Here is a 14,397-nt window from a genome sequence, read left to right on the forward strand (position 1 = left end):
AGTGCACACACACACACACATCGCAACAGAAACACGCGTACTCGTCATTTGGGAGGGAGGGGGCAGAGAGATGGCAGGAAGAGGGAAGGATGGCGGACTGCCATGCAGCAACCGCACATACGCCTGAAGCAGCCGGCGGCCAAGGACGAACACATGGGGAGTCCCCCACATCGAGCACCCCCCCCACACACACACGCACGCACACGCAAAGACGAGGGCACCGCATCTGCCTCAATACTCGATGACTTTGCGCACCTGCTCGATCGCCGATGTGTAAGTGCCGCGAAGCCCCTTCAGATACTGCGCCACATGCGGCGGCTGCGTTGCCGCGTCGTGCAGCGTCTGCGCCTCGGAGTCTTTTCTCGGGTCCGCCTGCGTCGCTGCCTCACGGCGGAAGTGCAGCGCGGCGGTCTGCGAGGAATGCGTGCGCATCTGCATGAGATTGGCTAACTTCAGCGCGTGTCGACGGAGATCCCACTCGTTCCAGAAGTAGTTGTGGTTGATGTAAGAGTCGATCTGCCCCGTCTGCGTGCCGCAGCTCTGCCTGTTCTCGTGCGTGTTCTGTGCGCTTGCTAAGTCACTCGTCAGCCGCTCCACCACGCGCGCCCCCTCCAAGTACAGCTCGCGCGGCAGCTCGTCGCCTCTCCCCATCACAAGAGTCAGACACGGATCGGCGGCGTGGAAGACATGCAGACAACCCTCCACGTACCTCCACGGATCAGCCGCAAAGGCGCGCATTGCAGCCGCGTCCGAAAAAATGAAGTAGAGTGGGCGCGCCATGGCAACGTGGCGGGCGCCGCCGCTCACCTCAACACATCCCAACGACGTCTTCGATGGCGAGGACGACGAAAGCTCTGACGGCACTTGGCCAGGTATCAGCAGCCCTGTGGTTGGACGCCCGGCGAGGAGTTGAACGGGGCAGTAGCCTCGCATAGCGCAGAGCGACTCGGGGTAAACCTGCGCCACGGTAGGGTCGACCGTGTGCAGCGGGAGGTCGGCGCGGTAGCGGACGTGAACACCAGCAGGAAGTCGCTGCCGCGTTGCGTCGGAGTCAAGCAGGGCACTGACCTCGGCAGCCAGGGCACTCGTGGAGGTGACAGAGGGTGCCGGTGCAGCCTCCGCGAGGGCGAGCGCTTCTTCGGCGGCGGTTCTGGGCAGCGACGTGTCGTATCCAGCGGCGGACTCTGTTGCAACGCGCAGTAGCGTCGACCAAAGCGAAAGCTCGCCGGCGCAACGCATACCCGCCTCGTACGCGTCAGCCAGCTCCATAAACTTTGGAAACACCATCTTCTTCGGAGCGGCCCCACCAGGTGCGGCGGCAGCGGCGGCGGCGGCCGGTGAAGAGGCAGAGGTGATGGCAGACGAGGGCACTGGCGCAGCTGCGGCCACTTTGCTCCCCGGCATCAACTGCCGCAGCTCAGCTAAGAGCAATCTGTATGGCTGCATGACGCGGCTGTTGATGCACTCGCGCAGCTGCTGAAGACCACACTGCACATGCCGAAGAACGTGCTGGACCAGAAGAAGGTGGTGGTACTCCTCCTTGAGCTGCTGCTGGGCCGCGGCATCGAGAGGACAGGTCGGGGACACTAGAAGTGCACGCGTGAGGCGCACCCGTGGCTTCAGCTCAGCCACCGCCTCCTCCGCTTTCGCCTCTAGCTCCGCCAGCGGTGTGTCCACGGTGGTGGACAGCGACATCAAGTCCACGCCGGCGGTGCGGCCCATCTCTTTCTGATAGAGCCGCAGTCCCCATGCAATGCGACGAAGCTGCCGCAGCTGGCTCGCCCGCTCCACGCGGTCCTGACGTAGGAATGCGGTCACCTGTGCACGAGGCAGGGCCGCGCTGACGGCGAAGAGAGTCTCGCTGTGGGAAGTGCCGCTGCTGCCGCTACCAGCCTTCGCCGTGGCCGACGCCAGTGAGCCAAGGCCACTGTAGTGATGCGCGAAGTAGACCGCCAGAGAGCTCCAGACCTGCTCGGCGCCCACCATCCCAGGCTCCATGGACATCAGTGTACCCTCCAGTTGCACTCGGATGGCCTCCTTCTTCACCTCTGCCTTGTGCTGCTGCTCTTCGCGAGACGTGCGCAGCGTGTCGCAGCGGACCTGCAAGGACAATGTGGCGAGGCTAGGAAGACTGCAGCGATGGAGAAGATAATCAAGCACGTCGTCCGCCAGCGCTTCAATACGAAGAACGCTCGCCGCCACATCGCCAGCGTCATCAAATCGGTCACGCTCCTTCAGCAGCCAGAGACGCGTCAGCAGCGCTGCAAGGTCCACCGTGACGGCGGAGCCCATGGGGCGGTCCCGCGCCTGCTTGTGATAGCGCGCCACAATCTCTTGTGCCACCAACGGTATGACGTCCATCGTGGTGACAGGGGTGGTGCGTGCGGGAAGGAAAGAGATGGAGAGATGCAAGGCGGGTATAACGGCGATACCGAAGAGAAAACAGAACGACAAGACTCGACGCACGCAGATCCTCCTGCGCCTACTTCCAGTCGCAGCTGAACGGGTGATGCGAAAGGCGGCTGAGAAACGCGCTTGTGGGTTCGTGGAGGGAGGGTAACCAGAGAGAGAGAAGGTGAGTGTGTGTGTGAGAGAGGTATAGGAAGCGACGGTCAGATGGAGAAGGTGAGACATGTGCGGGTTGATCGAGGAAACAGACAGATAGGCAGGCAGGGAGGAGGGAGAACGACAGGCAGGGTAGCCCGTTCACGGGCGCATCTGTGATGAGCCATGTCCGAGCACGTGCCCGTTGATGATACTACGCTGTCGACAAGTTTCTCCGCGCAGAAATAGAGGGGGGAGGCGGAATGATACGCAGCCGCAGTCGTATCACCCTCCTCCCCTACCCCTTCCTCCTCCCCCGAGCCGGCTCTGCGTGTGCTTCCCGTTGGACAGCACAGCAGCATTCGTTTGAAATCACCCCTCCGCGTGAGTCTCCTTGGCTGCCTCCGCAGTCTTTCCTCCTTGGTGCCATGAGAGCATCGCAGACAGTGCAGGAGAGACGAGATAAGGAAGGGTGAGTAGGAGAGGGAGGGAGAGAGAGACCGGACCGATGAGGAGAAGCAAGAAGGCAGAGAACATGTACATAGTGAATGGACGCACAGACACACACACGCACACACATCTATTGTCTGTGCACTGATGCGGCAATAGGAAAAGCGTGTATGCTGGGATTGTCTGGGCCCAAAACCTCCCTCCCTTGTCTCCCTCCTCATCCTCCCGCCGCCGCCGCCGCCCCCCACTCTCTCCCCCATCCTTACCTATCACCATCCCTCTCTCACACACACACACGTATATAGCACGAGTAGTGCAAGCCGCTACTGTACATGAATGAAAGCGGTCGAACAAAACAAAGCGCACACACGCACACGCACACACCCTGTGGGAAGACAGGCGAGCAAGTAAAGGGAGGCGTGTGGGGAGGACGGGACATGCACGAAGAAGCCGAAGAAAGAATCAGAGAAACAGCTAGCGAGAGAGGAAAGCGCATAAAAGCTTTGCTCGCCCTCCCACCCCCCTCTCGTTCTGTGTGCACGCGTGCATGCATGAGCCACCGGCATCCTCCGTCCAACTGCCATCCTGCCCCCCTCCCTCCCCCTATTTCTCGTCCATGACCGTTTCGCCAACACGCCTCTGATGCCCAAGTGTGAGGGGTGCATGGCACATGTAAAAGCTGATGCGAGAAACATGCAGCAGCCACATCCGCCGTTGCACAGCACCACGCCATCACAGCCACCACCCGCAGCGGCAAACGAGCTTTGCATCACGCACGAAACCCAGATTCAAGCACCGTGCCGTGGTCACATGGAGCAGTAGGCGGCGGACGAAACACCGGCAGCGCTGAAGGTGTCGGACGACATGGCTATTGCTGCAGCCACGTCCGCTGACTCCTTCTTTGTGACGAAGGAAAAAGAGGTGGCAGGACGCAGAGCCGGCCCGACGCCACCCCAGCCCTCGTAGGCGACGTTACCTCCGACGCCGTTGATGGTGACACCACTGAGCCCACCCACCTCGCCGCCACCGCCACCACTCCCTGCACTGCCAGTAGTGGAAGGACGCCGCAGCCGTCGTCGCATCGTATCAAGCGTCAGTTTCTTTGAATTCTCTGCAGGTTTCTTCAGTGGATTCGCAGCAGCAGCGGTGTGGTCCTTGGCAGGCACACGAGCGCGATACCACGACTCAAAGCTCCGCAGCAGCGCCTCGCGACGTCGTGTTAGCTGGCTCTCGTGGTAGCGGCACTCGTCTGCCAGGGCTGGGTCGCTGTGACTGCCATCACCCTTCACTTCCGCCATGAGACGCAGTCTTAGGCTGGCAAGTGCCTCCTCTTCCTGTCGCATCTGCTGCACCTGCTGCACGCCCTCCAATGTCTGGGTCGTGTAGACGTGGAACGCGGAAGACTCGCCCGCACTCGCCTGCAGCACTGGGTCAGCTGTCAAGTGTGATCGCGGCACCTGCATCGTGGAGTTCACCTCGATAGAGGAAGACGGGCCCAGCGAGTCGGTGGGCGCCCGACCCCATGACGTCGACGGCTGCCGGGGGGCGGAGGCGTTTCGCGACGCATTTTTCATGCTCTTCGACGCCGACGAAGGGCGGATCAGCGACACCGGTGCGCCCGAGACCACCCGCGCACCCTGGAGAGACGACGACGGCGCGAACGGCTTAAAAGGCGGCGCTTCGACGTGGGTGGGGACAACGACCATCTCGTTTTCTGAAGACATAATCCCTTCATTCGCCGGCCACGCCACGGCAGCCGCGGCAAGCGGGGTGTTGGCTGTGGCGGTAGCTGCGTTGGGCCCCGTTGATGGAAAGACGCTCAGCCCCGGCAACGGCGAAAACGGGGTTGTTTCCTTGGTCTCACCTCGGTATAACCCCGCAGCCGATGGAGCGCTGCCGAACCCCTTTCCTGCCTTGACACCAGCAGTTGCCGGCACAGTCGGACTCGGCTCGTGTAGTAGCGTCGTATGCACATAGTTACATCTGGGCAACGGCGCTATCGACGCTAACAGAGCCGAGTCCATCGAAGGGCGACGCCTGCCCTCCGCGGCGGGGGTGTCCCTCGCTAAGCTCGCCGGGCTGCGTACCGAGCACATCCGGCGCCGGCCGGCCCCTCCGCTGCAGATGGACCGCCCTGAATAGCGCTCAGAGACGGAGCTGCGCGTGCTGCTCGCTGCCAGGGCCGTGAATGCAGCCGCTGTAGCAGTCTCTGCCGCACGCAGGTCTGCGAGTGCGGCGCGAAGCTGAATGTCCTTTTCTGCCACACACTGGCGCAGCAGCTCGAAGCACGTGTTCATCTCCAGCACCGTGCTGACTGGGAGCATCGCAATGCGTCCGGCAACGAAGTTCATTACGCCTGTTGTCAAGGCAGCCGAGACCGGCGCAACAGATGATGAGGCGGTGCGGCGGAGCAGTGGATGGCAGTCGCTCGCCCCCCCACCGGGTGTTTGCGACGGCGAGGTGCACCAGTCACTCACCTGCCCAGTGCAGGACTTGGACGACCGTCCCTGTGCATCCGTGGCCAAGCCATCGCCAAAGTGCCTATTGGCACCCTTCGCGTTCCTGGCCGTCGGTGCATTGACAGGTGCGGCGGCGGCGGCAAGTGCCGATGCAGCGCTCGCCGCGTGCTCGTTCAACTCCATCTGCAGTCGTAGCTCCGCCTGCAGCGCCGCCATCTGCCGCTGCAGCTGGCGTACCCGGACCACGGGGTCCTCGACGACCCGAGAGGTAGGATGCTCAGGCACACACAAAAGCCGCCGCGCCAGCTGCAACGTGGCCAGTGTTTCCTGCCTGTACGCCTCCTCTGACCGGACGTGCGCAATGATACAAGTGCGACAGCCGCCGCCAAGGTGGCCTTTGAGCAGCATCGCCAGCTTGCTCTGCTTGTATGGCGGCCGCGTAGGCGCCGCCTCATCCTCCTCCGTCGACGAAGACGAGAGTCCTGTGATGACCTGCTGCAGTATTGCAAGTGAATGCCGGATCGCCGCATCCTCGGAGCGGCCGCCGTGCGATGTGGCGCCGCTGTCAGCAGCCGGCATTGAGGACGATGTGAACGAGGGCGGCGGTTGTGGCCTGTGGCTGCGGTGCCGCGGCTGCTCCGCGGCTGCCAGGTCGACGAGGTACAGCTTGGCCGTGCGCACGAGGTGGTGAGATGCGCTTGCCTCCTCGCCCTCTTCACACGTGACGTCCACTATGACGACGACGTGGCCAGGAGACCAAGGCGACGCTGCTGAAGGCGACGCACGACGACTTCGGTGTATCAACGCGATGGCGTCTGCGGCGCTGCGGCACGCCACTTTCGATACGTTGCGCATTAGTACTCTGCCTCGTGGATCCATGGTGATGTTGGGCCTCGCAGAGAGCGATAAGGACGAGGAGGTCAGTGGCGGGGGTGGCGCTGCCCGCGGCGGCACCGACGCCGACGCCCCGTTTGAGGGTGCGCCGTGTGCTGCCTCGGCGAGCAGGTCCATCACGTGCTCTCCGCGGAGAGCCAGGCACGAGAGCTTGACCAAGAACCGCGTGCGACAGCTGCGTCGCGCCTCCTCCTCCTCTGCAGCACTCGAGCACAGGGACGCGAGGTCATGTGTGGAGGGCACCGTCACCGCCATGCCCGAAAGAGACGTGGGCGTTGAGGGCTCGGACTGTGCCTCCACCACTGCAAAGAGCGAGGCGAGAATGCGCTGGCACACCCCAGGAACGGCCACGTCGCCAAACATGGTGGTGGTCTTGCCGGTGCCTTTCTCGCCGCAACAAAGAATCGTGGCGCTCCTCCCCTTCAGCAGAGAGTCCTCCACGCAGGAACGGGCGATGCTGTCGAAGAAAGCGTGCGCGGCGTCCCCTCGGGCATCGCCGACGACGCCGTCAAGTGTGAAGCTTGACGACTGAGTCACATGCGCTATGGGTGACGGCCGCCGTTTCGAAACGGCCTCTGTCCTTGGCGGCACCTCCTCCGCGCTGCTGCAATGCAGCGTCGTGCTTTTACTGTCCACGGTGATCCACGGTGGTGCGTCGGGGGAGGTAGGTGGCCGCACGCGACCGTAAACGTGGACTCGATCGGCCACCTGGCACGGCATCCTCAGTGGTGCTGCTGACGGCAAGGGAGCTTCCATCCCGAGTACTGCGCAAGCGACAAAAACCAAGAGAGGGAAGAACAGAGCGAGGATGGCGCGGGAGGGAGGGAGAGGGGCCAATGAGCTTCACGGAGGTGAGGGGAAAAAATGGGTTTGTACGTGGAAGCGAGTGCGCGACCGTGGGAAGAGGAGATATAAGGAGTACAGTGATGAATGGCGCACGTCTCTGTGTGGGGGGGGGTCTCTCTCTGCGTGTGTGTGTGGGTGTATGTGTGTGCCTGTCAATGGAAGATGGAGAGGTGATGGGTGGACATGGAGGGCAGGAGTGCGAGAGGGTCAGAGGAGAGAGTCCCCTGCAGGCAATGCCCAGCGTCGCCGCAATGAAGGATGGGAGGAATCGTAAGAAAAGGTACGCAAAGCAATGGTTGAAGGGGAAGAGACAGAGAGAGGACAGCAACGAAAACGAAACGCCGTCGGCGCGTCGATGGCCACCGTGGAGGTTGCAGCGGCTCTGATCACTCGCACTTTCTCACCGCTGCTTCTGCTGCTGCCGATGAGTGAGGCATCGGAAGAGCGAAGAACAGGCGGAGGCGGACGCACGCACACGCACATAGAGAGAGGGAGAGCGGTAACCCCACATACGTGTACGACACAAGCGCGAGCGAAAGCATGGCACCGCGCTCAAGGGCCTGACGTACCTGAGCATGTGCGTTGTGTGCGTGCGTGCCTGCTCTCCACAAGCCGTGTCTTCCTTCTCCGTGCTTCCCCTCCCCCTCCGCGACCGCTCTCCTTTTCGCTTTGCTGTGGTATCCTTCACGAGCACACACACACACGCTTTCCATGTCTGCACGCGCACAAATAATAAGGCACGTGCGGTGTTCTCTTCAGCCCTCCCCCTCCCCACGACTATCAAGCTGTCAAGTCTATTGCTTGGCGTTTCCTAGAGGCGCACAGCCGCGCACGCACACGCTCACGCACAGCTCACCGCGCGCACCACCAGACACCGCACACGAAGGGGAGCACCCAAGAGGCAAACGAAAGGCAAAGATCTGGTGCCACAGGAAGCAATGGAATACAGAGATTATACATATGTGCACGCCTTGACAGGAATACAGGCACGCACGCTGCGCGCGCACGCACCAGACAAACAACGCAACAACGAAAGTTGAACGCGATCCCATCACCCCCGATCACCCCATCACACCGCCCCCCTCACCCACTCACCCTTACCCCCCAAGGCACGCAAAGAGTAAAGGCCACACAAAAAAAGCATAGAGAAGGTGCAACGAAGAAGTAAAGGGGGAGGAGGAGAGACGCCGGGGCGGTCGAGCGGGTATGGCGCCGCCGGCGGTGAATCGGCGCGAGGCGGGAGACAAGGCGCGACAGAGACACCGCAAGGGAAGCATAACGCAGAGAAAGAGAACGAGGTGGAGTGCGAGCGACGAACTACATCTCTCTACATATATAAGTGTGTATGGGTGTGTGTGTGTGTGTGTGTGCATGCGTGTCTCCTATAGTTCTCTGCGTGCAGTAGCGGCGGGCACGGCCACGGCCAATCCCAACCTCCCACGCTGTCCCGCCCCTCGCCGCGTGCGCGGGAGGGGGGTCCCAAAAAACAGAAGGGACGAGAGCACAGCACCGAGGAGACGACGGCAAAGAAACGAAAGGGGAAGACGTCGAGAAGCCGGGAAGGGGCGAAGGGAGACACGCGCACACGGCCCACGAGTATATGGAAGAGAAGCGAGCCTAACCGTACTGCGCACGTGACAAAAAGAAAAAGGCGAAGTGCGGCTCGACGCGGCATGTGCTGGGTTGTGTGCGCTCTAGAGAGCGGATGGGCCATGAGGGTGATACAAGTACATCGGCTGACACGTGACGACATTCCCTCGAACCCTATCTGCACGATTCCCGCCCTTGCCGCCAACGCGCCACCGGCGCACCGCGCGTCTCTCTCCCCCTCTCCACCTCTGCCATGCCACCCCACCGCTCCCACATTCATTGATGCTTGCGTGTATGAGGCAGTGAAGGGGGTGGCGTTCAAAGTGGCAGTGGTGGAGCTAGGGAGAACGCCGAGGTGCCCTCGATCACCAAGTGCCTCCACATGAGCACAGAGCGAGAGCGCGCGCGCGACACGCAGGCAGGCGTCGGTGAGTGATGGGAACGGATAGAGGGTGGAGACGAGGGTGTGCGCTTACGGCGTCGGTGACGCACAGCGACGACATCTACGGGACGAAAGAGCACACACGACAATGTCAGTGTTTAGACACACGAGGGAAACAGAAAAAAAAAATTATAAATATCATCGGCAGCAGGGAGTGGCGTGTGGCACCAACACAACCCCAAACAAAGGGAAAACGAGAAAACCTCCCCCCCCCCCTCACGAATGGCGGTGGGCAGGACCTGTGAAATGTCGGTGCTTTGCGGTGATCCGTGATGCCTCTTCATCGCATGAAGAGGGACAGCCACAAGACGCAGAGCAAGGGAGAGGGTGCAGACATGACCGATAGACACAGCGTTGTACACAGACACACACACGCACACGCATACCTTCCTCTTCCCATCGTTAATATACATACATGAAGCCAAACAACGACGGCAACACTAGAATCGCAGCGGAGGGAGGAGGAGGGGGAGAAAGCAAGATCCCTCATTGGCTTCCGCACACAATCGCATGAGTGCACTTGCGAAGGATGTCGGTCGTGGGTGCAGCGAACAAATCACGCACACACACACATATATATATAGCCTCTTGTACCTTCTCCGCGTAGGGAGACAAAATAGCAGAGCACCGATGATACCGAGAAGCACGCGCAGTACCATCCAGCAAGCACAAGAAGCCTATACCCATAATGAAGCGCAAGAGCAAGCCAGACGACCGCGAAACCACAGTAGCGTCACAACGCAGTAGGAGTAGTAGTATACATCACAGTAGACCAGCTGACTAGGTGCTCGCAAGGACAAACTTCTTTGAAAAAGGAAAACGCGCTCCCGCTCACCACACGCCATCGCCCCCCCCCTCCCGCACCCTGAGGATTGTACACGCACGCATGCGCAACCTCCGCGAGAAAAGCACTCGAAACGACCGCGCAGCGTACAGCAGAGCCGTCTGCCCTCTCTCTGCCTTCACTTTCCATGTGGTGTGCACGTTTACATCAAGCGAAGTACGTAGATGTTGCCAAAGCTGTCGCCGAAGGCCATCTTCTCGTGGCTGCCGGCGGTAAGGCAATACACGGGAGCCTTGCAGAAAGTGCTCGCCACCTCCCGGCCGGTCTCGATATCGATGACGTACACGAAGCGGTTGTTACAGGCGACCAGCACAAATCGCGTGAAGGAGCCAGGGGCGGCGCTGGACAACGTCCACCCTAGCTTCGCCGCGCGGTGGTTCGGCTGCAACGTGCCAGCGACGTCGACCGGCGAGAGAGAGAGCTTACAGCTGCCGTCCTCGGCGGACCACACCCGCAAGAGTGACTCATCATTGCTAATAATGTGCTGCCCATCGGAGGTGTAGCTACACGACAGGATTATGCCGACGTGCCCCAGCAGATGGAACCGCGTCTTGGCCGTCGTGGCCGACCACACCCGCAGTGACCTATCCGCCGAGGCGCTACATAGATAGTTGCCGTCTGGGCTAAACGCGATGGCAATGATGATGCCCTCGTGCTCCGTGTAGCTCATCCACTCTCGTCCCCGCTTCGTGTCCCAGAGGCGGCACACGCGGTCTTGGCAGCCGCTGACGAGGTGCTTGCTATCTGGGCCAAAGCAGCAGCAGATCACCACCTTGGGATGCGCGAAGGTGAGGAGGATCTTCGTCGTCGTCACATCCCACAAGATCATTGTCTCATCCTTGCTGGCTGTGGCGAGGTACTTGCCATCCGGTGAGAAGGTCGCGCTGATGATAGTGTCATGATGGCCCGTGAAGATGCCCACCTCGCTGCCGACGGCAAAGTTGCTCAATGTGATGGAGGCGTCCTCGTTGCTGCAGCTGGCGAAGTCCGTCTCGGCCGGCGAGAGGGCGATGCACTTGACGCGAGTCGCGTGCCCTAGGAGCGCCCTTACCTGAAAGCTGCGTAATGGCCGGCCAACCATCAACCCCTTTGAGCGGGACTGCGCTAGGTAGTGAGCCACCGTGTTCGGTGTCTTGGCTGTCGTGTTCGTCACCCTTAGGCGCTTCAAGCTTTTCTTGGGTGTCTCCATAACCGCATCCTGCTCCAACGTCACCACGGCCTCGACAGCGGTCGGGCTCAACGGCATGAAGTCTACCTCGTCCACGCACACGTCGAAGTCGTTGAATGAGAACAATTTCTTCGACGTCATGCTTGCCCCAGTGTCGCTGCTCGGCTCTACGTTGGAAGGCTGAGGCTTGCGACCAGCCAGGCGCCACTGCTTGGCGCGCGCCTCGTCCTTTGAGATGACGATGTCGTCGTAAACGAAGAGATCCTCTTCGATGCTCAGCGGAGCCTGCTGGCACCTCGCCTCCAGGGACTCAGCCCTGCGGAGGGAAGCGTTCGCGGTGCTACCGCAGTTTGGGGAACGGCAGTCCTGCAGGCTGTGCGTCGGTGTACTCTCGACGCTGACGGTATCGGAAATGTCGGAAAGCAACGACTCGCGTGTCGCATGCATATCGGTGGAACCCGTCGAGGGCACCTTCGGAGGCTGCGGCTCCAGCGGCTGGCGCGCGAGCTGCATGTCGTGAACAGCCGCCGACATTGACACAAGGAAAGACGACCTCAAGCTCCGTGAAGAGTATCCGGCTTCCCTCCGGGGCCTCGTCGCTGCAGACGGCGAAGCGTCGGCAGCGGAGCTTGTGACGAGCTGCGGATACTGACTCGGTGGCGCATCTGCCAGACTAGACGCTGCATTACTTGAGTATATCAACGCCATCGGGACCAGTGGGTTGGCCGCGCCCGCCACATTCGAAGTCAGAGTCGCCTTCCCGGACGCGGGAGAGCTGCGGTGCAGCTTCCACGATTTTCCGCTCTTGAACTTTGGCATGCAACTCTCTTCACTGGAGCTCGGCCAATCGGGCTTGCCCGGGCCGACAGCATTCTCCGGCTTGTCGCCATGGGCTGTTGCTCTCGCCCCTGTCGGTGGCTGACTCAAGTCCTTGCTGCTGCCGGTGCAGTCCTCTCGCGTGATTCCTGACTCTTCGAGGAAACCGTTGTAAAGTTTCGCCTTTTGGGGGTCGACGATGGACGTCAGCGATGCGGACCGATCCACGACGGAGTTGCTAACCACGCACCCCATCTGCCGCAACTAGCTGTAGGGGTGATAAGGGTGGGGCGTGGAGGGGAGTAAGGTTACGACGAGTCACGAGCAAGGGGAGAAGGGTGGTAAGAACGTGGAGGGGAGGGGAGGACGGAGTGAAGCCAAGATGGCACCTTGTGTGCACGCGCCTGCCTCCGTGCATGGAGAGGGGAAAGAGGGGAGGGGGGAAGGGAGGGGTCACAGATGCGCCGAAATCGATGAAGGCAGGGAGAGCGAGAAAGCAGTGAGATGGAAAAGGACGGGAGAGCGTGAAGTGGTGGTGGGGTGGGGTGAGAGGGGAGACAGCCAGCACAAGCATGCGATGCCACGCCAGACAACGCTCCTCACCTGCCTTCAAGGCCGCGGTGTGTCTGCTTGCTTGCGTGTACCCCCTCCCTCTCTCCCACCCTGTCCCTCTGTGCCTGTGTGCCTGTGTGCGTCAAGCGGCGTACGCGTCGCCAGCGACAACGTACACAGCAGGGTCAACCCCACACTATATCTATATATAAGCCGAGTAAGAGCACGTGTGTGGCTGTGTTCTGCCTGTGCGCAGAGATGTGCGTCCTCTCGGTGGCGATGCGCGTGTTGCACCGTCGTACACGGACAGAGAGAGACAGAGAGATGTGAATGCGGCGCTCAGCTGTCACATTCACCGCCCTCCATGAAGATGTTGACGCGAAGGAGGGAGGAGGAGGAGGTGGGTGCGAGAGTCCAGACGACGACAACGAGCACGAAACACATGGGAAAAATGGTCCGCGAATGACGGATGCAGAGGGGCCCGCGCCTCCTCCACACACGCCCAAAGGGAAGCTTGAGAAGAGAGAGAACCGTCTGTGTGTTCCCTTTTCTCCTCCGCGACTCCACGCGCATACGCCTGTGCGTGCGCACGGGCGGGGGTGCGGCGCTACACGTCCTTCCAGCGTACGGTGCCACCGGGTGCGGACATGCAGGGGGCCCCCGGGGGGGGCGAGAGCTACATTCTGGGCGCACGGACAGCAGACATAACGAGAGACAAGGGGCCGTGCGGTCACCGTCGCCCATCCGCAGCCGGAACGGAAATGAGAAGGAGCACTCACGGGCAGAGCAAAGAGCGCGCCGCCACCGGGCATCGGGGGAGCGGCCCCATCGTCCCCCCGATGCCGTCGCACCGCCGTGTCCCGAGGAATGCGTGCGGGCGTGAGTGCATGGCGTACACAAAGGAAGGAATAAGCATGGTGTCCGCAGCGACCCGTGCCCGCTCGCGTGGCGGCGTCGAGCAGGAGATCAGGCGCGTGGGTCCCGAGAGTCAGCGAGCGAGCGAGAGTTGGTTGCCAGCACCCCCTCTCCAAGGCGCGCCGTCAGCGTCATCATAAGAGGTGGGGAGGAGTGCGCCTGTTTTGTATGTGTGCGCTTGAGAGCGCAAGCGAGTTCCCATGCGCTCGGAGCCGCCGAGTGGTAACATCCCTCCCATGCGCACACCTCCGCCACTGTGCACACACAAAATATGTGAAGAGAAGCATACCAAATGCCGGCGCACGGCGTGTGTGCTACGCGCGTTACGCAGGAGCTGGAAGAAATGGTGATGGACAGAGAGCAGGAGAGACAGTGGTGTGGAGAGACGGCATCCATGGTAAGCTCGGGCGCGAGGAGAAGCGCAGAAGCGTGAAAGCATGCGAGCGACTCGCGCATCGCTGGGGAGTCGCGGAGGAGACGGGAAGACACAAAAGAAAGATAAGGGAGGCAGTAAGGCTCTTGTGGAAGCAGGCGGTTGAAGACCGTGTCACTGCAGCCTAGAAAGGGAAGAGGGCAAGCGTGCCGAGATCGCGCTTGCGTGCGCGCCAAAGTACCCCCCCCCCCTCCGCCTCCCACAGCAAGCACATGCCCAAGCATGCGCCCACACGTCTACAAGCACATCTGCGTTGTTTGTGTCAGAACAAAATATGTATAGGCGTACTCTCGCGGGTGCCCCCCTCACCCCTTCATGTGTTGCACGCAATGGGGCACTTCCTCTGTAGACTTAAAGCCAGAAGAAGGGCTCTACTCAGCGCGGCTGTCGCTGGTGCTGTGCTGGTGAGCTGCGGTGGCAATCTGCATTGTTCTCTCCCTTGTG

At 61.3% G+C, this 14,397-nt stretch overlaps 3 protein-coding genes across 3 annotated transcripts; all 3 read right to left on the reverse strand.

Annotated features, from left to right (window-relative positions):
• Positions 1-231: 231 nt before the first annotated feature.
• Positions 232-1,404, reverse strand: LMXM_17_0150 (conserved hypothetical protein; the record flags this gene model as incomplete). Its single annotated transcript, XM_003873834.1, has 1 exon — positions 232-1,404. One exon carries the CDS (start codon positions 1,402-1,404, stop codon positions 232-234), a length of 1,173 nt encoding a protein of 390 aa, XP_003873883.1.
• A 2,396-nt stretch (positions 1,405-3,800) lies between these two features.
• On the reverse strand, positions 3,801-7,103 carry LMXM_17_0160 (conserved hypothetical protein; the record flags this gene model as incomplete). The annotated part of the gene is made up of 1 exon (XM_003873835.1): positions 3,801-7,103. One exon carries the CDS (start codon positions 7,101-7,103, stop codon positions 3,801-3,803), a length of 3,303 nt encoding a protein of 1,100 aa, XP_003873884.1.
• Positions 7,104-10,211: 3,108 nt separating this feature from the next.
• Positions 10,212-12,308, reverse strand: LMXM_17_0170 (conserved hypothetical protein; the record flags this gene model as incomplete). Its single annotated transcript, XM_003873836.1, has 1 exon — positions 10,212-12,308. One exon carries the CDS (start codon positions 12,306-12,308, stop codon positions 10,212-10,214), a length of 2,097 nt encoding a protein of 698 aa, XP_003873885.1.
• Between the last annotated feature and the right edge of the window lie 2,089 nt (positions 12,309-14,397).

Source organism: Leishmania mexicana, chromosome 17 (assembly GCF_000234665.1).
Source record: "Leishmania mexicana MHOM/GT/2001/U1103 complete genome, chromosome 17".
Taxonomy (NCBI): domain Eukaryota; phylum Euglenozoa; class Kinetoplastea; order Trypanosomatida; family Trypanosomatidae; genus Leishmania; species Leishmania mexicana.